Source organism: Pleurodeles waltl, chromosome 9 (assembly GCF_031143425.1).
Source record: "Pleurodeles waltl isolate 20211129_DDA chromosome 9, aPleWal1.hap1.20221129, whole genome shotgun sequence".
Classification (NCBI taxonomy): domain Eukaryota; kingdom Metazoa; phylum Chordata; class Amphibia; order Caudata; family Salamandridae; genus Pleurodeles; species Pleurodeles waltl.
In genome coordinates, this window is record NC_090448.1 from 702,647,199 (window position 1) to 702,669,485 (window position 22,287).

The 22,287-nt window shown below is 44.9% G+C and overlaps 1 protein-coding gene across 8 annotated transcripts in view; it reads right to left on the reverse strand.

Annotated features, from left to right (window-relative positions):
• LOC138259866 (zinc finger protein 436-like) overlaps positions 1-22,287 on the reverse strand; it is a 273,943-nt gene that overhangs the window by 197,600 nt on the left and 54,056 nt on the right. For 4 of the 8 annotated variants that reach the window (XM_069207812.1, XM_069207810.1, XM_069207808.1 and 1 more), the window contains one exon: positions 9,851-9,976. The exons of 2 other annotated variants lie outside the window; for them this stretch is intronic. In XM_069207812.1, coding sequence (XP_069063913.1) covers positions 9,851-9,884 — 34 coding nt within the window. In that variant the 5' untranslated portion in view covers positions 9,885-9,976. The remainder of the gene's footprint in view (positions 1-9,850; positions 9,977-22,287) is intronic. 2 more of the 8 variants (XM_069207809.1, XM_069207811.1) reach the window with 1 other exon arrangement.

Below are 22,287 nucleotides of genomic sequence, written 5' to 3' on the forward strand. Positions count from 1 at the left end.
AATATGGAAGATATTACAATTTGTTGTGGTATATTTTGTGCATGTTGAATATTTTTAGATTTGGCTTAGCATTTAAGGGAAGTTTTTGTGTTCCCCTCCTTGGAAGGAGGCCTGGGAGGAGCAGAGTCCTCAGTCTGTTGTGAGATAGACTCACTAATTGTAGGCACCAAATCTGTGGATATGGGCTGTTTGTGTGGTAATAAAGAAGAAGACTCACGTCTTCTGCTTTCCCCAGCAGAATGGGCCAAATGTTTTGATATTAAACTCTTTATAGAGTTTTCAATATTTTATGATTTTTTTTCCATAGAGGCTGAAACAGCCTGTTCCACAGAAGAGTGAATTCAAATCACTCAAATCCTTTTTAAACGCTTCTTCAACGTCAATATCAGGATTAGGTAAAGGGGAGCTATCCATCTCCATTGCTGCACAATAAATTCCAGTTAAAAAAGGGTTAAAATGAGGCAGAAGTCAAAGGGGAGGAAAAAGGATTCAAGCCCTCCCTTCTGGGCGTTGCCAAGTACGAGGAAAAACCCTAAGGACCCCAAGGGGCCGGGCCTGGGAAGAAATTCAACCCTTGCCTGACACTTCGGAATCGGAGCGAAGCGAGAGGTTGAAGTGAGGAAGCGGTGCATAAATGATCTGCTGAGCAAGGAAAAAGGCTTTGACCACACGGCAATAGGAAAAAGTCTGACAGCGATATGCAAACGACAATGGAAAAATGGCGACCGGAATGTGAGACGATTGCGGCCGAGCGAGTGGTAAGCATGAGGAGAAAAATAAGCAGAGGTGGTTAGCATAACGTAGTAAATACAACCTATTAAGGGAAGCAAACCAATATTCATCAACATATAGTACAAATTATAAGCATAAATAAACAATTTAAAACACTTTAAAATGCCCATGAGGTTACCTTGACTGCGAGCAGTAAGAAAAGAGGGCTCTTTGCAGTCAAGTTGGGTGATATTAACGGTTGATGGTCCCTACTGGCTGGGGAAGCTGTACTACGTGTTTTTTCCCATTGGTCACTTTTGTATGGCCCAATAGGATATGTAGTTTGTTATCTTGACTGCTGCTGTTTGTTATAAAGCAAGAATTGAAAGCATAATAGGAACCTCCGGGTTTGACATAAAATGTTTGATAAACATGTGTAGAGATAACCATATAGCCAATTTCCAAATGTCAGTCAATGAAACGTACTCTATTTAAGTCATAAACACTCTTTTTCCTGTAGCAGTGGTCTCTAAGTTTCGATTGTCACACACTTCATTACAGATAGTAACAAAACTGTATAGTCTGTTTTAGACGTCTGGCAATAACTAACTTCTTAACCGTGTTCCCCGAGATGTACAGGGCATGAGAGTATGGAAAGCCATTGATGGCCCAAAAGTCGTATTCTGGATAAAGAGGCACGTGAATTGTTTGATGTTTATAGAAAGGCGTAATCATCTTTGCTATAAATGTTGGATGTGCTCACATCCCACCGGTTTATGATGTTCTTGTACATAGGTTTTGTTAACTAGGATCGTTTATGATAAGTGCTTATATTTCACCAATCCTCCCGAACAATGCAATTACCATTTTATGGTAAAACGTTTTAAAAATGCTTTATATATTGGTTTAAAAAGTGGGAACATAACCTACAAACACAGTATTTAAATTTCATGTTTTTGTAATTACAAAACTAACCATAGAAACAAAGAAATGCACAGAACAGCTATGACAAAAATTGATGAACAATTATTTTAGCAATACACACTACTTCACAAACATTTGAGAAGTAAAGGGGTAGTTTTTGAGACAACGGTCAAAGGTTGAGAAAACGTACAAATATTTTTAAGCTTAGATACTGATGTGATTCCTGACTTGGAAGAAATTGTACAGAAAAGGAGTATGGATACTGGGATCTCGGAATAAGGCGGACTAAAAGCATAGCAAACTTTACTCCCCTACTAATAAGTACTAACATAAATGGTTTTTTTTAGGAAGTAGCGCAAGAGATCTATTCAACAGGAATAGTTAAAACACTGTTAACCCGAGCACTAAAGAATGACGAGCATTAAATGTTCTTAAGGAGGATTCATCAATTATTATCAGATCTGCAGACCAAGAGGGTACCATAGAAGTGATTGATCTTTTGAGTATTACCAAGAAGCTGACAAGCAATTAGCAATTGTATCTAACTATCAACCTGTTTGGAAACAGTAACTACATGTACCACACAAGAAACTTGGTCATATACTCATCAAATAGTGAGACTTTGAGTTAATAAGAATGGAGAATATACATATATGTGTGTGTAGAAAATCCAGTTGCTCCTATCATTTATTTTGTTCCTATAGAGTCATAAACAAATATGGCCACCTCCTGGGAGACCAGTCGTTTTTTACATACGTGCAATGACTGAGCATGTATCGGAGTACATCAGTACCTTCTTTTTAGCTTTATAATAGCAATCCCACATTTGGGTAACAACAACCTGCTGAATAGCCGTTTTGAGATTCCTTTGTATAATAACTAATTAATGAAATAATAACAGTGGGTTAGTAAAAAAATGAATGTGTAAAGTACGTTAATGATTATAAAACAAAAAAAGGCCAAAAGGCATTGGAAACTAGAGACATACAATATCTTCTTGTTACAAGATGCCATGTACCAACAGATGAGTGGCACAGCAATGAGTTTGAGGGTAGCCCTCTCTTATGTCAACCTCATTATGGGCCGGTATGAGAGGAAGCACTTCCTTAGTTTCAAGCCAGGAGAAAATAAAAATGGCACCAAAACAACAAATACCAATAAGGTAAACCAGAGATATGACTTATTGAAGATCTTAAGTAGAAAAGGCTCCAAAAATAGCAAACGGTAGTCAATGATCACAGTAATCTGGGACCTAGGCACAGCTTGACGCAGACTGTGATATAGCATGGGATGGATATACCAAGGTTTATTGGTTCTGCTAGGGCCTAGAAGTAGGGAAGTTTGAAAAAGTTCTTAAGTCCCAATATGAAAAGAGCCTTTATCATTTCTCTGAGGAAAAACTCTTCTCTGTGTTGGACAAACTTGAAATTTAATCTAGCACTGTGGAACAGTCAGAAAAATACTTTTGGCAGTCAGTCCCCTTGAAGCTTTGCCGTTCTGCAGCAAAAGTTTCGAAAAAGTTCCAGAACTTCTTTTGTTGCCCAAACAGCTGTAGGAGTACACTTCCAAGGCTGCCTGGACCTCAGGGAGAGCACTTAGAGGCTCATAGGGTGTCGGGCAGAGGGCAACAGAAAAGTCTAGTCCAGGTCCAGTTGCCACCAGTCAGCTGTAATTCTTCGTAGGAATGTCCTCTTCACCTTTTTATGTTCCTTTAGTCACCCACAGGAACAACTTTATGATCCTTGGAGATCTTTCTGTCCTTGGATTTCAAGTGGGAAGACGTCCAACCTTCTCAGGTCCTGTGCTCAGCTCAGATAGCAAGTGCAGTAGTTTCAGTCCTCCGGTATCCTTTGGTGAGTCCAGCTGTGTTCTGAGGAGTGGTGAGTGAGTATCCTGTTTAGTTGGGTTCAACAGCCTTTGTTTGGGGAATACCCCAAGACACTCCTATTTCCTCTCTGACCAATGGAGTAAAGTTTCCAAGACCTTAACTTGACTACTTTTGCAGTAGTTCCAATTTGCTTAACTGAAAACAGGGCGAAATGCCACATGTCAGAGCATTTTCAAATGGTAAAATTAATTGGTGGCACTACACTTGGGCTTTGAAGCCTAGGGTTGAGTAGGTGAGTGGACTATAGTATTCACCAGTGTCCACCCACAACTCACACCAACATCAATTTTGAAGCAGGCACTGCATTAACAACAAACCAGAGGCAGAATTCTGGTAAAACAGAAGCAGGGTTCTTCAGCAACCAGATATGGGGTTATACAAGAATAATCTTGGAATCTTGTCCTCTCCTTTTCTTCACATTGTTGGGATCAGAGCGCATACACTGGGAACTAGACAGCAGTGTCCCAGTGTGAACAGCCTAAAAACCAGCAATAAATGTCCTAAATAAAATGGAGTGACAATGCAAAATGGGTCATTTTCTCACAGAAGGCTCAATTGGAGAAACAAAAAACAAAGACAATGACAAGAGCAAAGTGGAAAATAAACACAAACTTGCAATCTTGCACTAAAGACGTGGTGCAGATTAGTTATCCCCTGGATACACAGGAATGTGCTTCAATGACAAAACATTCAAAAGTCTTTGGCATTCCAAAAACCAATGAGAGCCTTTGTTAGAAGGAAAAATTAGCTTGGTGAATGAGGAGAAACAACTAGTTAATGTCAGAAAACGACTAATGAACACAAAAAAACTAGCACTGGCATAACCGATAGGTCTGGCTTTCATGTGCTATGGCAAACAAACAGGATTTATGCATGTATGTGCTTTCATGCATTAGAACATGAAAGTCAAGCGTACTGGCTTTACCAATGCTTGTTCTTAGTTCTTTTCATTTCCATCCTATCCTAAAAACATTCAACAGCCCTTATTGAGTGCAGATGCTGAGTTTGGTAACTATGGAATTTAATATCGGTGTAGTCACTGTAGTATCTCTACCAAACAGCAGATTGGCCACTCTACTAATAACCATGCCTAGTTTGTGCAACTGTCTCTTGTGCCAAGTCACTGTAACCACTTCTGAGAACAGAAGCTGTTTATCCAGCAGTAAAGACACTTCACACCATCTGCTCATCCAAAAAGGCTTCCGGAAAGGCCTCAGTTTGCAGGGACATCTGGATCTTTTTGGTGACCATCACCTGTCTATGCTACAAGGCTATGCGTTACGTGCGGTGGGGTGACGAGGAGTTGAATGCTAATATAGAATCAGCACCTAGGCTACCTGTGCCTTAGCGATTAGAAAGCACCATTGTCTAACCATTCTATGTCAGACTGGAGTGGAAAACACAAAGCTTAACTTCACCCAAGGTCAGTGAGAGTGTAGTGATTGACCTTGAAGACACTGAGATACACAAGCCAATGGCAAAGCCAGTGACAAGATACCTCCCTCATGTCCACATTCTCACTTGAGTCCACCATAAATTGCATGATCAGCTTTTGTGGGTGTGAGAAAGTTCCCATTGTTTTGCGTGGTCCCTCTGTTTTGTTTGAACTGATGCTGCTGGCTTTTGACTCTGTGCACTGGGACACTGCTAAACAGGCTCAGGCAGATAGGCTCTGACCCCTTAAATATGGTACAGATGGCTAACTCCTAATTGACATATTTAACTTTCCTATAAGGCCACAATATTTGGTGCAAAAATACACCCATGGTTAAATATTATCCGTGGACTGCAGCACTATTGTGGCAAAGTAAACATGGCTTCAACTCTACAACATCTACATGGCCCGCTCGCATCCAGCATCAGGAACCACGGGCTGAATATCATCTCCTATGCCGACGCCACCCAGCTGATCATCTCACTGACCGCAAACCCCACAACTGCCAAGAAGAATTTCCACAACGAGATGGTCGCCGTCTGGATGACAGACAGCTTTCTCAAGCCCAACTGACAAGACCGAGATCCTCATCTTTGGACCCTCCACATCAGCCTGGGACGACTCCCGGTGGCCAGCCACCCTCAGCACCCCCAACCTACCCCAACAAACCACGCACGCAACCTCGATTTCATCCTGGAACAATCGCTCACCCTGACCTGCCAAGTCAACTCAGTCACATACTCCTCTTTTCACACACACTGACTTCTCCGGAAGATCTGCAAATGGATCCCAAAGGACTGTCGCAGAACCATAACCATGCCCTGGTTACCAGCAGACTCAACTATGGCAGCGCCCTCTGCGACGGCACCACCCAGAAGTACCTGAAGAAACTACAGCACATCCAAAATGCCTCCACCAGACTCATTCTGGACGTTCCCCACTGGAAACACATTGCCAATCGCCTATAAGATCTCCACTGGATTCTTACAGAGAAAAGAGTTAACTTCAAACTCATTGTCCATGCATACAAGGCCCTCTATAACCTAGGACCCACCTACCTCAACCACCGCATCACCTACTACTCCCCCACCAGACCTCTCAGCATTGCTCAACAGGCCACCGTACACCGCATGCGCAACAGCTTGGCTGGAAGAAAAGCCTTCGCCTACCTCGCTGCAAAGAGCTAAAACACCCTGCCCCTGCACCTCAGGCAATCACCATCGTTACCTCACTCCAGAAAGGACCTTAAAACCTGGCTCTTCAACTGAAGCACAGAGAACAAACCCTCTCAGCAACTTGAGACCCTTACGGGTGAGTAGTTGAGCTCTATAAAGCCTGACTTGATTTGAAACAATTACAGCCTAACTGGTGCAGTTCAAACCTGCAGCTATATCTGTCAAAATAACAGGGGAAAAAATCTTCTCTTGATTTGAGCTGGCCTTTATGCCCACAAGATAAGGTGCATTTAAAAGTTGGACTGGTAGAAATTTAATGTTGTCATGACCCTATGGTGAAACACCCCTAAATGCTATTCTCGCTGAGGAAGGCTCTGGCCATGCTATGGGGAAAACTAGAGTGCATATTAAAATATTAATTTGGCTATCTCTGGTGTGGGGCAAGCATGAGGAACTGTTCAATCACTATTTTTAATATTAATTGCAAATGCAATTTACTGGTTTGATATGAATAAATATTTAGGAAAGATATCTCTAAATAGGTTATGTTTTTCCTGCCTGAAGCTCCTGGAGGCTACTTTGCAGTTGTCAAACCAGTGCCCCAACCAGCTTTAATGAGGTGTGAAAACTGCTCCCAGAGCAAGGAAAAGGTCTAGGCCTGCTGACAAGATAGGTTGGGTGTGGGTCACAGTATCCATATCAACTCAGGAAAGGCAACTGTGGAGGTTCCAAGAACTTAATCAATTTGAAAGGAGCAAATGTGAGGTCTGCCCATTCATATTTTATTTTAAGGAGAGACATGGGAGTGTGGAACTATGATCACACAACACATGGTAAAGAGACTGGTCTATCTCAGTGGGTGGGGGAGCTGATACAAGAACCACTTAGGTGCAGCTTAGGAGATGGAGGTGTTAATTTCCTTGAACACCCCCGTGACTAGCACGCAAGCTCCCTCAAAGGGCGGAAGGCATGTGCCATCTAGGATTCCCCCTAGAATAGTGCATTTGGAGCCAGTCTTAGCAAATTAAACAGGAGGTGCTGCAAAGGTGGGCAGAGTAGCCACTGGGAACATTTTGCTCATTGGTTAGAGAGTATCCAGGAGCCATTCCCAACCACTGGCTACTCAACTGTACAAATGTAGCCCTCATCATCAGCCCCTCAGAGATCTTTGTGAACCTGTGGAAGAACAGGAGGACTGCACCTGCTAGTTAAAGTCTGTGAGGAGAGCCAAAGGGCTTGACTTGCTCCCACTTGTAACCAGAACAAAGAAGTGGACTCCAAGGGTCAGTTGGCTTACCTCCTGTGTGCTTCTGGGATATCAAAAGCTGCAAAGAGCCTTTTTTCCTGGAGTGAAAATGTGACCAGGTGCAACAGGATCCTCCTGGTGGCCTCTGCCGGAGTGAGTCCTGAATCCTAAGTACTGCCCCTGGGGTCCAGGAAGCCTTAGTGGCGGCCAAAATGGCTTATTCTGAATTACCTCAAAAATTTGGACTAGAGAACCCCAACCAGCAACCTACGTAAATCTACGAAAGGCTCAATCTCGCTGGGCAAAAAAAATCAGGCTGGTCCTTCTCTGAACTTTTTGCTGCCTGAAAATCCAGTTTAGCAAATACTTACAGTAAGCCTATCCTACTTTAGTGCAACCTCTCCAGACGCAGCCTGTTGCCTTAGCCCTGTATGAGCAATCCACTCTCCAAAAGGAGACTAAGAGCCAGAAAGTTCAGCAGATGGATTACTCAACCACAACCATGAAGGATAGCCTGTCCATTGTATTGCACTGCATTATATTCAATGACACTTGTAATATGGCAGACATGATATTCCTCATGTTTTTGTCTAAGTAGACAAAAGGCTGTCAGGGACAGCAAGAGGAAAACCCTGGTCAGACTGTGGGCATGTAGCCCAAAAGCAGCCACGCCCTATGGTGGACTACCAAGCTCCACAAACTGAGATAGTGGTTACGTCAGCTTGGAAGTGGCAGAATAAAGCAATCTGGGATAGCTAGATGCCACACTTCGCAGGAAGTTGTCATGAGGTGGAGGAATTAAAGTATCTCATTGGTTAGTGAACACAACCGTCCCTAAGAGTACTTTCTGGGCATAAAAAGGTACCCCTAGACACCAGAACTAGCAAAGAGGGGCTGCACTGAAGTTGGACTGCACTTGCTGCTCCTTGGGCTAGCAAAGAAAGGACTGTGCTTGCAGTGTACTACTCATGGAGAAGTAATCCTTGGAGCACAGCCAGATGCAGAGACTCCAAGAGTCAGTTGACTGACTTCTTGTTTGCAGCACAGGGCCACAAAAGGTGAGGAAGCCTGCTTTGGTGAGTAGGTAGCCCATATCCCCAGATTATCACTCCCTGCTGCTGAGCAGATTGGGAGCCCAAGTCCCGATACTCAAAAGTTGCACCCGAGTTTGCTGGACCTGGGAGAGTTGTCAGAGTGCAGTCTGGTCACATAGAAGGAGACCTATGCTCAGAAGAAGGAAACCGCTGGTTTGGCTGTGACTGGAGAGCAGTAGTCCAGTGGTGACTGGACTTTTTGCTCGATCCAATAAGGACTTCGAAGGACATAAGTCATCCCATCAGGCCAGTGAACCGAGGAGTAGCACCAGGAAGTCCCCCGTGAACCACACAGCATCTTCAGCATTCTGTATCCCCTGCATCAGGAGTATCCCACGGAGGCTAAAGGCAACTGGCCACTGGCACTGGGACTGAACTAGAGACTGCTTTCCTTGTGGAGGTAACTTTTTCATTGAACCTTGGCAGTCCTGTTGACCTGTTCTCCACAACAGGTCAGCAGGTGTTTGCCCAAAGTAATATTAAGTAACCACATTCACCCTTTTTTGTTGAAAATGTTTCTAAGTGTCAAATGTGTTGAATTTGACAGTGCTTGCATGTGGTTGAACGAAGAATCTTGATTTATCGTTTCTTTAAATATCTATATCTCCAGAGCCCTCTGGTGGGTCTTCTTAGTTTTGGTGCCCATAAGTTATTAAAAACCAGTATATTTTTATAAATTGGCGTCTGATTTCTTGAGAGTCACGCTTCTTTCTTCTTCAGTTTTTTTTTGCTATTTACATGCTGTACACTTTTTCTTTGTTGAAGCCTGACTACGCAAAGCCACAACTACCCAGAGATGAGCTAAAGTTTGACAAAGGAGGTCTGACCTAAGACGTTTGAACTAGCCCATCACCAGGCAATAGACTCTTAACAGTGCCCACAGGGTGCTGAAAGGACTGACATTGCATCATGCAAAAACACTGTACATTAATATCAATTGGCTAAAACTCTGTGTTGGCCAGTTGATCTGAACAAAGGCTGATTGAAAACTGGAACTTCGTTTTTAACTTGTATTTTTTATTTGCTTCTGTCTACTGCCAAGAGAATATTAAGTCTCACCAATACTATTTCATTCAAATACATTGAGTACTCCATTATTTCTGATGCAGTCAAGACTGTCACTGAGTTCTTCCTATGAGATCTTGGCAGTGAAGGCTTTACTTCATTTTTGCCACTTTGTGACTATACTTTATGCTGTAACTCTACTATATCCAATTTCTGGTAAGTAAAGTGCTGATATTAGGATAATATATTAGGTGAGGCATTTTAATGTGTTAGATAATATCAAACAAATCATTTAATGAATCGCTGAATATTAAGACAGACACTTAACAAGTTATATACATGTGTAGATAATGTAGTATAGTGCCGCATTACCTAGTGAAATCAATGCATTGTGGATTTCCTTCATTACATCCCTGTAAAGTTTTTTCTGCCACTCTTGCAATAGCTTCCACTCGTCTTCAGAGAAACTTGTAGAAGTATCGTGAAATGCAACCTTACCTCAAAATGAAAATGAGCAGTTGGTTAGCAGTGTAGTTCTTTGAAACATTAGAGAGACAAGATAAACGTTTCAAATATAAAGTATACATTTAATGTCAATCAGTCAATAAGCTTTATGTGATTATTTTAAAGACAATCATAAAAGCACATGAACACAAAAGAAATTACCCTCAATGTAAAAAGATTGCCCGTCGAGATTCCTTGCTGCCATCTAACATCTCTGAAATGAACAAGTTACTTACCTTCGGTAATGCTTTTTCTGGTGGATACACTGACTACCTGTGGATTCCTCACCTTATGAATTCGATCCTTGCGCCAGCATCCGACAGAAAGTCTTCTTCCTAGCTGTCTACGTCGACGAGGATGTCATAATGGCACGGCTCCGCGTGACTCCGTCTGACGTCAACGTGCCAATAAGAGGTCCCCGTCGGCGTACTAACGTCAGTTTCACCTCACTTTTTTCGTGCCCTTAAAGCCAATAGGAGTAAACCGACCATGAAAATTGATAAATAATATAGAAAGATATACACACACAAAAACCTTGACCATTTAAACAATCCATTCTTATTGAGAGCTGAAATACATAAATATACAAAATAAATAGAGAAATATCACTATATACATATAAATATACATATATATATGCGCTTTCATATATATAAATATAAAAATATAATAATAAATATTAATCTAAATACTGCAAGATAAGAGTGTAACCAGGCAGGCAACGGGGAGGCGGGAGGGACCGTGAGGAATCCACAGGTAGTCAGTGTATCCACCAGAAAAAGCGTTACCAAAGGTAAGTAACTTGTTCTTCTGATGGATACAACTACCTGTGGATTCCTCACATTATGAATAGAGTCCCAAGCAGTACCGCACTCGGTGGTGGGTGTCCACCTGATTACACTAAGAAATCTTGCAATACCGAGCGAGCAAAGTGACCGCCCCTCCTCATCTCAGAGTCTAAACAGTAATGTTTCACGAAAGTATGGAGGGACGCCCAAGTTGCCGCTTTACATATATCTATCAATGGAACTCCCCTCGCCAAAGCCGAGGATGCGGATTTAGCCCTAGTAGAGTGGGCCCTGATACCTTCAGGAGGGACCTTTTTTGCCAAAGAGTAACAGATCTTGATACACAAGATGACCCACCTGGAGAGTGTCCTTTTCTGTAATGCTCTGCCCTTTTGCTGACCAGAATATCCAACAAACAGTTGCTCATCCAAACGAAAGCCTTTAGTTCTTTCGATATAAAAACTCAGGGCCCTCCTAGGGTCCAACCTATGGAGTCTCTCTTCTTCTTTAGACGGGTGGGGAGGAGGGTAAAAAGCAGGAAGAGTGATATTCTGCCCCAAATGAGAAGGGGTGACAACTATCGGCAGAAAAGCAGCCATGGTTTTTAGAACCACTTTATCAGGGAAAAACATAGTGAAAGGGGGCTTAACAGAGAGTGCCTGAAGCTCTCCAATCCTCCTAGCAGAAGTAATTGCGATCAAGAAAACAGTCTTGAAGGCTAAATATCTTAATGGACATGAATGCATGGGCTCGAAAGGCGAACCCATTAAGAATGTTAAAACAATATTTAAGTCCCACTGAGGCATGTGAAAAGGAGTAGGAGGAAAGCTATTCACCAAAACCTTAAGGAACCTATGTACAATGGGAGACTTGAATAAAGACGGCTGATTTGGAAGGCAAAGAAACGCCGACAGAGCTGCCAAATAACCCTTAACTGTAGCTATAGCACAGCCTTTCTTCACCAAACTAAGAGCAAACAAAAGTACATCTGAAAGGTGGGCTTTTAATGGATCTTTTTGGTTCTCTCCACACCACAACACAAATTTTGCCCACCTTCCAGCATAAATAGACTTAGTGGAGTGTCGCCTGGACGATAGAATAACATCCACTACATCCGGTGGGAGAGAAAAAGAACTCAGGTTGCCCCGTTCAATCTCCAGGCATGAAGGTGCAGGCTCTGGAGGTGGGGGTGTAGAACCTGCCCCTGCGATTGAGAGAGGAGATCTGCCCTGAGCGGGAGACGGAGCGGGGGGCACTGAGAGAGTTGAAGTAGGTCTGTATACCATACCCTTCTCGGCCAGTCCGGTGCTACCAATATGACTTGGGCCCGGTCTTAACGAACCTTCCTCAAAACTCGAGGAATCAAAGGTATGGGGGGGAAACGCGTAAAGCAACTGGCCGTTCCAGGACATCTGAAATGCGTCCCCCAACTCCCCTTGCATCGGATACTGGAGGCTGCCGAACAACGGGCAATGCACGTTCTCCCGAGTGGCAAATAAATCCACCTGAGGAGTACCCCACATCTCGAAGATGTGGAGGACTAGATCCGGATGGAGACGCCACTCGTGATCTAATGAGAAGTGACGACTGAGAACGTCCGCACGTACTTTCAACACTCCGGCCAAATGGTTTGCCATCAAGCAAATCTGATGGTCCTGAGCCCAGGACCAGAGTCGTAGGGCTTCTCGACAAAGAAGATACGACCCCACTCCTCCCTGCTTGTTTATATACTACATCGCGGTAGTGTTGTCCGTCAGGATCTGAACTGACTAACCGCGAAGGGAAGGGAGGAAGGCCTTGAGCGCCAAACGTACAGCCCGCAATTCCAACAGATTGATATGCGACATCTGTTCCACTGGAGACCAACGACCCTTGATCTCCAGGACCCCCAGATGAGCTCCCCACCCTAGAGTGGAAGCATCCGATATCACTATGGCCACCGGAGGTGGTAGTGAAAACAGTTTTCCTTGGGAAAGGTTGCCGTCCACTGTCCACCAATGAAGATCCGCTACAGCGTCCCTGGAGATCTTTATTGAATCCCTGAGATCCCCCTTGTGCTGGAACCACTGTCTGCGGAGACACCACTGAAGAGCCCTCATATGCCAGCGAGCATGAGTGACCAACAGAATGCAAGAAGCAAACAGACATAGCAGGCGTAAGACTTTGAGGACTGAAACTGCCGCTCCTCTTTGACACAAAGGAATCAGCGCCTGAATGTCCCGTATCCGCTGAGGCGGGGGTAGGCCCGAAACCTTGTCGTGTCCAATACTGCCCCTATGAACAGGAGGCGTTGAGAGGGCTCCAGGTGAGATTTGGGTACGTTCACCGAAAAACCCAGATCGAACAACAACTGCGTTGTCATTCGCAGATGAGACAACACAATCTCTGGATACTTGGCTTTGATCAACCAATCGTCCAGGTAGGGAAAAACCGCTACCTCCCTCTTTCTGAGATGTGCTGCAACAACTGCCATCACCTTTGTGAAGACCCGGGGTGCTGAAGTAAGACCAAACGGGAGAACCGCAAACTGGTAATGTTGCGATCCGACCACAAAACGGAGATACTTCCTGTGCGACTTGATTATGGGAACATGAAAGTACGTGTCCTGCAAGTCGACAGACACCATCCAGTCTCCTTCGTTCAACGCCAATAGCACCTGCGCTAGGGTCAGCATTTTGAATTTTTCCTGCTTGAGGAACAAATTCAAAATCCTAAAGTCTAGGATCGGCCTTAGACGACCGTCCACTTTGGGAATCAGGAAATATCTTGAATAACATCCCTGACCCCTTTCCTGCAATGGTACCAACTCTATAGCGCCCTTTGCCAACATGACTACAACCTCCTGTTGCAACAACAGAAGATGTTCTTCTGAACAAAAGGAGGGACGGGGAGGGAAGGGAGGAGGAAACTCCTGAAAGGGGAGAGCATAGCCCTTTTCCACAATTCCTAGCACCCACGAGTCTGTTGTAATTGACCTCCATTGCTGCAGGAAAAGACTCAGGGGGTCATTCTGACCCTGGCAGTCTTTGACCGCCAGGGTCGCGAATGACGGAAGCACCACCAACAGGCTGGCGGTGCTTCGCCGCGGTCAGAAAACCGGGGCCGGCGGTTTCCCGCCGTTTTTCCCCCGGCTGGACGAATCCGCCAGGGCAGCGCTGCAAGCAGCACTGCCCTGGGGATTCTGACCCCCTTCCCGCCAGCCTGTTTCTGGCGGTTTTCACCACCAGGAAGAGACTGGCGGGAACGGGTGTGCTGGGGCCCCTGGGGGCCCCTGCACTGCCCATGCCACTGGCATGGGCAGTGCAGGGACCCCCTAACAGGGCCCCATGAAGCTTTTCACTGTCTGCTTAGCAGACAGTGAAAAGCGCGACGGGTGCAACTGCACCCGTCGCACGCCCGCAACACCGCCGGCTCCATTCGGAGACGGCTTCTGTGTTGCAGGCCTCCTTCCCGCTGGGCCGGCGGGCTCTAACATGGTTAGCGCCCGCCGGCCCAGCGGGAATGTTGAAATGCCGGCAGCGGTCTTTTGACCGCGTAGCGGCCAAATGGCGGTTCCCGCCTGGCGGGCAGCAACCGCCGCCCGCCAGAGTCAGAATGACCGCCTCAATCTTCCCCCTACAGGAGAAGTGTGACTGATAAAGTGGGGAAAACTAGGGCTGCTTCTGCTGCTGTCCACCGGAGGAGGATGAAGAAGAAGAGAGCTGCTGGGCTGGACCTCTAGCCCTACCCCTACCTCGCCCTCTGAAGGCATGATAGGGCGGGTTGGCAGGTTGTTGGGCATAAGATTGAGACCTACGAAAGGCAGAACCTCTAGCAAACCCTCGAAACCTACGAAAAGGCCTGTACAATGTAGCAGAAGGGGCCTGCAAACCCAGGGACTTAGCTGTAGCCCGACAGTTCTTAAACCGTTCAAGGGCAGAGTCTGCCTTGTCCCCAAACAGCTTTTCCCCATCAAATGGAAGGTCCATTAAAGTGGATTGCACATCTGACAAGAAGCCCGAAGACCTTAGCCAGGCATGCCTTCTCGTAGCCACCGATGTTCCCATGGCCCTGGCAATAGAATCCGTAGTGTCCAAGCCAGATTGAATAATCTGCTGTGCAGCAGCTTGCGCATCCAAGAAAAGGGCCCCAAAAGATTTTTGCACTTCCTGTGGCAGATCTTTTGCTATCTCCTTAGCAGAGTCCATTAGGGCATGAATGTATCTGCCTAGCACACAGCTGGAATTGGTAGCTTTCAGGGCCATGCTGCAGGAGGAGAAAATTTTCTTCGAGGATTGCTCCATCCTCTTGGATTCTCTGTCTGTCGGAACACCAGGGAATGTACTGGGGGCAGACTTTGCAGAACATGATGCCTGAACCACCAAACTCTCCGGAGTCGGGTGACGAGATAGAAAAACTGGATCTCCTGGGGCACTTCTATGCCTTCTCGCCACTGACCTGTTCACCGCAGGAGATGTCACCGGCTTTCTCCATAGGTCCATAATAGGCTCAGTCAAAGCCTCATTAAAAGGCAACAAAGGGTCAGCACTGGAGGAAGAAGGATGAAGAACCTCTGTGAGTAGGTTAGTCTTAACTTCTGCCGTGGACAAAGGCAAATCCAGATAATCAGCTGCCTTCCTCACCACAGCATGGAAAGAGGCGGCCTCCTCAGTAAACTCCCCCGGAGAAGCAATGTCCCACTCCGGGGAAGTATCCAAACCACTTGCAGTGGCAAGTCCCTGGAAATCTTCAGAAGGCTCTATCTCACCTTCCTCAAGCCTTCTGTATTCCTCTTCCTCCAGAAGCCTCAACGCCTTCCTTCGAGATCTTAAATGCATCTCCAGAGCCGGCGTCGACAAGGACTCCATCGACGCCGATGATCTCAGGCCTTGAACCGGTTCCAGAAGGCTCCCGGATTCAACCGGCGCCGGCCCGAAGTCAGCAGATGACCTCCTCGGCGCCGAATGTACAGAAGGAGATGGAGCCGGTCTGGATGAGGCCACCAATGACGCCGGATGGCGCGGAGAAGGAGTCGGATGAGAAGCCGACGGATCCACGGTCCCAGGCGAAGGACTCCTGCCAGGGGAAACCTCCGGCGCCGGACCACTAGGCTCTGTAGGGCAGAAGGGCATGAATGGAGCAGCCCTGTACGATGCCGGCGAGCCTAAATTGAATGCCAATGGCCCTGTGGGACCTGCCGGTGCACCAGCAGGGGCCATGGATTGAAAAACAGCATACATCGCATTCAAGAATGCGGCCGGATCCGTCCCTGGAGTCGGCAAAACCGGGTACTGCTGTGTAGACGTCTGGGGAACATCAGTATCCCTCGGCGCCGGTGAGAAGCGAGGACTACCTTGAGTGACCTCATAGACTGAAGGCGCCGGTGACAACCCCGGACTCTCCGGCTGAGGCGTGACCGTAGGACTCATCTCCCACGTCTTCTGGCGCCGTGACGAATGAGATCTCGACCTCTAACGACTCATCGATCGGCTCTGCTCCGAACGGCGCCGAGAGTCATGATGATGCCGCTTCTTATGTTTTTTCGGAGAAGCATGGGAAGAAACCTTCTGTGTTCCTTCTTCTTTGCCTTGGCCAAGAAGAGCTTCGCTTCACGTTCCTTCAGAGCTTTCGGATTCATGCTCTGGCACGAAGAACAACCTTCCACATCATGTTCGGAGCTTAAACACCAAATACAATCCGAATGGGGGTCGGTCACTGACATCCGACCCCCGCATTCCCTAAACGGCTTAAACCCAGACTTCTTCGGAGGCGACATTGTAACTTCAAGAGATCGCTACAGTTACCAACGGGCCAGGAAGAAAAAACCGTTGGAGTCGAATGCACGGAAAAAGGAAAAACTGACGTTAGTACGCCGACGGGGACCTCTTATTGGCACGTTGACGTCAGACGGAGTCACGCGGAGCCTTGCCATTATGACGTCCTCGTCAACGTAGACAGCTAGGAAGAAGACTTTCCGTCGGATGCTGGCGCAAGGATCGAATTCATAAGGTGAGGAATCCACAGGTAGTTGTATCCATCAGAATGATGGGATTTGTTTTGCTGTGGTGCCCTCACATGTTGTGCCATGACGAGACGGGAAATAAACAGAGGGCATTTTATGTGTGCAATAAATCGACAAAGTGTTTTAACAGTATCTAAAATGAAGATAGTCCACATGAAGTGAAGCTGAAGTTGCTGATTTATTTTAAGTTCAGTTTCTCTCCTCAGCCACCACACTACGCAGCTCTTCCCCAACCCTACTTACTCTCTTGAATCACAACCACCCCGCATTCTCGTGGAACCAGAAGGAAAAGGCACAAAATTACCACAAAATCCTTGAAATTATGATGTTGGTTTAGGCAGGTCTGCCCACCACATCCCACCTCCGCTTCACAAATCTATGCAACCTCATGTACAGTATCAGAGACTGGTCAACCCGTGCAGAGTGACATCAACAGATTGTTAGATGCATTGAATGAGATAGATAAGGGGCAGTGAAGGCATGGAACCATTTTGCATTCATAATCCCTTTGATTCACAAAATCAGCAAGCTTGTGAAAGCAACATTTTTTATTTTTTTTTTAATTTATGAAATCCATTTTTGCGTTGAAATTGTATTTCTGACTCCAAAAATAGGCTTAGCGACCCATACCCGATCTCAATTAGCAAATGGAATTCCTTCTTAATTGCATATTGGTATGGTATTCAATGGTTTGTGACCATAAAGGAGGAGACAAATGATTCGCAAAAGGAAGGGTTTCCCAAGAGACCTTTGAAAATCATGTCTAGCGACCTAAGGAAGAGTGGGTAGACGTCCAAAGACCCACTGCCTGCTATCTCCAAGATCTTTGGAAAAAAGAAAACATATATATATATATATATATATATATATATATATATATATATATATATATATAATTTAAATACTGTGACTTCTGCAAGGAACAAAGACTGCTTAGAAAAAAAGAAAAACCTTTCCCATTTGGGAATACAAAACACACTGTTGGTGGTGTGGGGTTCCTTGCAGGCCACCATCCTTGTGTTTGTAGCCAATCACAGAGGATCGCAAATAGCAACTTGCCTAATGAATATTCATTAGGATCTCTGGGGCTAGACAGGTTAGAGTCTACTAGATGCTAGTGTGGTTTCTCTGAAGAAGAAGAATTGGTTAAAATATGCTCCCTCTAAAATAATTGTACATCTTAATTGCCTTTCAGCCAACCTTCCAGTGCCTTTACTGCGACATCTACAAAGTCTACGTAGGATTGTTCTGCATCATTCTGGATAATCTTAAATTTCTTTTGTTATTTATCTGGGGTTAGACCACATTTTTCAAGGGCATCCTTTATGTGGGGCTAGAACTCTGCTAATTCCTTAATTAGGATCAGGAGCCTATCCTTCCAACTAGTGTGAACTAGATCCCATAAGGATTCCCAGTGCTGGTCACCCATCTTTCTCATCCCAAGAACTCTTTCAATTGAAGCAAACCACTTCTATATGTCAACCCCAACCACAAAACTTGGCACAATCCTTTTGGGCAATCTAGGGTCATGTCATGTGAACACCAAAAACAGCACCCTCCTCCCCTACCGTGGATACCTCTTTCTCATTGCCATGATATCTCTTTGTCTTCAGCCTCAGCCTGACTCTCTTCTATGGCCAGTCTGTTTTCCTCAAGGGTCAATCTTTTCTCCTCCAGGGCCACTATGGCATTTGCTCTTTTAGCTTTGTCAGATCGGCTAGTGCTGGCTGAGTTTCCTTCACTGCCAAATACAAATGGTACCCTTGTAGGATTATCGTCCTCCAATGGACGGGTGTTCCCCCTTTGTGGTTTCTTCTATTCAGAGGTGGCTTTGGCTAACCTAGCTTCTTCAAGAAATCAGCTTTGATATTCCTGTTGCCTATCTTGAGATTCCTCTCCTAGCACAGTGCTTCAAACCCCACTGGGTCAGTTTGTGTATGTCAGTCATTTCTAGCTCCATTGTTCCGTAAACGTTTAAAAGGAGCACAAATTATTTTTTTCCCAAAAATAATTTTGAAAAAAAACGATGATGACCCAATTAAAAACCCAGACCCAAGTAAAAATCAAAAACTATTTTTGAATGGTCACAATCTAGGGATTTTTAATTTCTATGGATACTAGATGAGTGGTATTGCTAAACACAAATTATGGACCCCCCTCAGTGAAGTGCAGAACAATGAAGACAAGACAACCCTTAGAAATTCAATGTCAGGAATGATCTGCTGATTTCTTGTTTTCCTGAGTACTGCGGGTTTGGTAGATGGTAAAGGTGAGGGGTGTGACCGCAGTTTCTATTGTTCAGGTGATAAGGTTTCTAGGTAGGACCTTTCCCTTTGTGTGCCTGCTTACTGCTACTGGAAGGCTGAATGAAAGCCATATGCAGGATCTTGCACTTCGTTGGGCCTAAGCTATGGGTGCTTCAGACTGGAGACAGCTCAGTGCTATCTTCCCTTTGAAGCATTACTTTACACAAAATCACTAAAATATACTCTGTTCTCTTCCATCCCACCATGATCACCAGATGGACAGGAGAAGAGTATGTCAGGCACAACCATTTAAAGTACAACATTCATGTTTCCGTTTTACTTCCATCAGCTTTTATCAGAAAATGAAACCGTATTTATTTTAAATCTATTTACTCATGATCGACGGCGGTGTGTACATACTAATGTTCTTGTGGCCTACAACAATATTGCAAAACATGCAAGTATTGTTGTTTCTTTCGACAATTTTGTATCCAACCTCAAGAAGCCCCTACAATATTCCTAAAAACCCTGCATGAAAACTGACTTTGACTTAAAACTTCGGATTGTCGATGTCTTTTGAATCACTCTCTTCCTTTCCACCCCCTTCATGCCTCCTGCCTCTAAGAACATGCATGTTTAGCTAAATCCTTACGATTGTATCTCTAAAAATTACCTATCCCTCATTGCAAAGATCACCTCTCCTTTAAGTCATAGCCTGGGTGCCGCTTCAGGGGAGCTCTTTGGGGTGTTACATCCCCATAATAAATGTTTTCAGTAGTAAATAGTTGGACAGATGCTTTAAGTTGGGTATGGTGAGGTCTCTGACGGTTTTCACTTCATTTGTTACATACACATACAGACAAATACACACACATTCTCATCTCTGTTTTAAAGGTCTTGAAAAAAAGTCAGATACAAAATATTGAGTTTTAAATACCCCTCACAGTCCGCAAGCCTCTCCCTTCCTACTGCTCCAGAAGCCACTCTCCTGCCCTGTTTGTCAGATAATGTATCCCCACCTCAAACGTACGGACCAAGTTATGCCCCAGGTCACACCACTGCAATTTATCACTACCTAATCTCCTGTAGATCATCTATTAATACCACCAACCAATTTGTGAATTTACATGCATCCCTCTCTCACTAAAGATCACACCTGACAACTACTAATTTAATTTACCACACAGAAACTGGAGTAAATGAAGGGTATTGTTTCCCTAAGAATGCAAGACAAATTCCACCAATAACAACCCCTCCCAAAAAAAGGGGATGCCTTTGGTGGGCCAAGAGCTTGCTGAGGTAGCTGGTGAGCAATAAAGGTGTCAGAAGGTTAGCTGATACTTTAAATCTCTGACGGTGTGGAGAGGATCAATGACTGATGTTCTCTGAATGTGGAACAGAGGTGTTTTAGTGTGTTAGGGGTGTCTCAAGGTAGTCTGAAGATTTATATTGATTAACTCCGGATCACAAAGTGTCTTCCATTGTTGTTTCAGGGAATGTTCAGGTCCATGAGGGGCCATCTGGAAAATCTTAAAGACCAGCTTGTGGTGTTTAGTAGCACAGTTTGAGATGACACCCCGTAGGTTATGTGCAGATGAGCAAGGATAATTAAAGCTTCTCTGACCTTCTGCGAGGGAAGACAGTGGTATCTATTGACCAGCAAGGCTGTCATGAGCTGGCAGAGGGTGATATAGGCCAGGTATTTGTTTCTGTAGGGAGCTGAGATTCACTGATAGTTGATAGGGTATGCCTGAATGCCAGCTGAGGGTCTATGAGTTAATCTGACAGTGTTTGAGAATATGCTAGAGATTGCCACTCAATTGAGGATCTCTATGGGAAAGTTAGGTCCATATGAAGCTTGGCAGGGGATGACTGAGGGAGGGAAGGTATGCTGGTGGTCTCTTAGGGCATGCTAGGGATTTCTGGGGACACGCCAAGAGTCTCTGAGGGCAGAAGGGGGTGTTTATCTAACAACCGTGGGTAACTGATGGCATGGCGAGGTACTCCAATGATGTGCTGACAGTGCCTAAAGGCTGGATGGGTGTTTAACGGCCAGTGGGGAGGGTTCGGCAGAAGGGCCCCAACAGTCTACTGTGGGTGTTTAAAAGTAAAGTACCATTACCATTTTGGAGTTATTGGAGTAGATGGGGGTACCCGAAGTCAGACTGGGGGTTATTTGGTACTGTCTAACAACCATCTGGGGGTAATTTACATTGGGCCAAGAGCGGACTGGGATATGCAGTAATGCACTGAATTGTCAGAATGCTGGCCTCAGATCTCTACCATTGTGATGACAGTGTCAGTAGGCATGCTGTCAGTTTCTATGGGACATGTTTGAATGTGGACTGGCCCTGCAGTGTTGCAGAGTACACTGATCTTTCAGCACCTTATCAGCTTTGGGTTTCAGGCAAGATGTAGCATCTGCAAAGTGCAAAGTGTGTTGGCAGTAGGTGAGGCCATCTTTGTCAGAATCTTGATTGATAATCTAGGCAAAGGACCTCTCCTGACAAGTGATGATGGGGTAGTTCTTTTATACTAAATTATATCAGAAATTGGAATTTCCGATTATGTGCATCAAGGTGCGCATCCCAGACATCTCCCTTACAAACACATAAAGTAAAAGGTTGCCAATTCAGACTACATTATTTCTGCTATATATCTGTATGTCTTCTTAGTTAACTTGACATGGTGTGAAGTAGACATTTGACCTAGATGAATGTTCCATTATGTATCTATGTCATCAATCAAATGACATGATACTTTCACAGTTCTAAGAAAGATAAGGTCAGAGAACATCTGTGTCTAATGGCAGGCAGGACAATGATTCTGCATAAATCAGGAATGATGGCGACGTCCACTGTTTAAGAGTGAGACGATGGTGACTTCCATAAGCCAAGATGGAGTTGGGGGTCTACATACAATGGATTCGGACCTTTGGGTCATTCAGTTGAACTTCCAATATCTGCACTGCTTCTGCAAATTTTGATGTCTGATGTGACTTGTTTCTAAATTCAAAATGAATACCAAATGAAATCTTTCTTGTTGAAGTCTAGCAGTGACATGCATACTTTGCTGTTGATGAGCCAGAGTCAACAGGGTGACATGCTGGAAGATGAAGGACTCGTAATGTCTTCAGCTGATTTCCGTTATGTGCAGCCTTCAATACTTTCTCCTTGGTTTGGAAAATATTAAACTTTACAATAATTCCTCTCTTTCTTTGGTCGTCACCAGGACACTGCTGGCCCAGCCTATAGACCCTATCTATTTTTA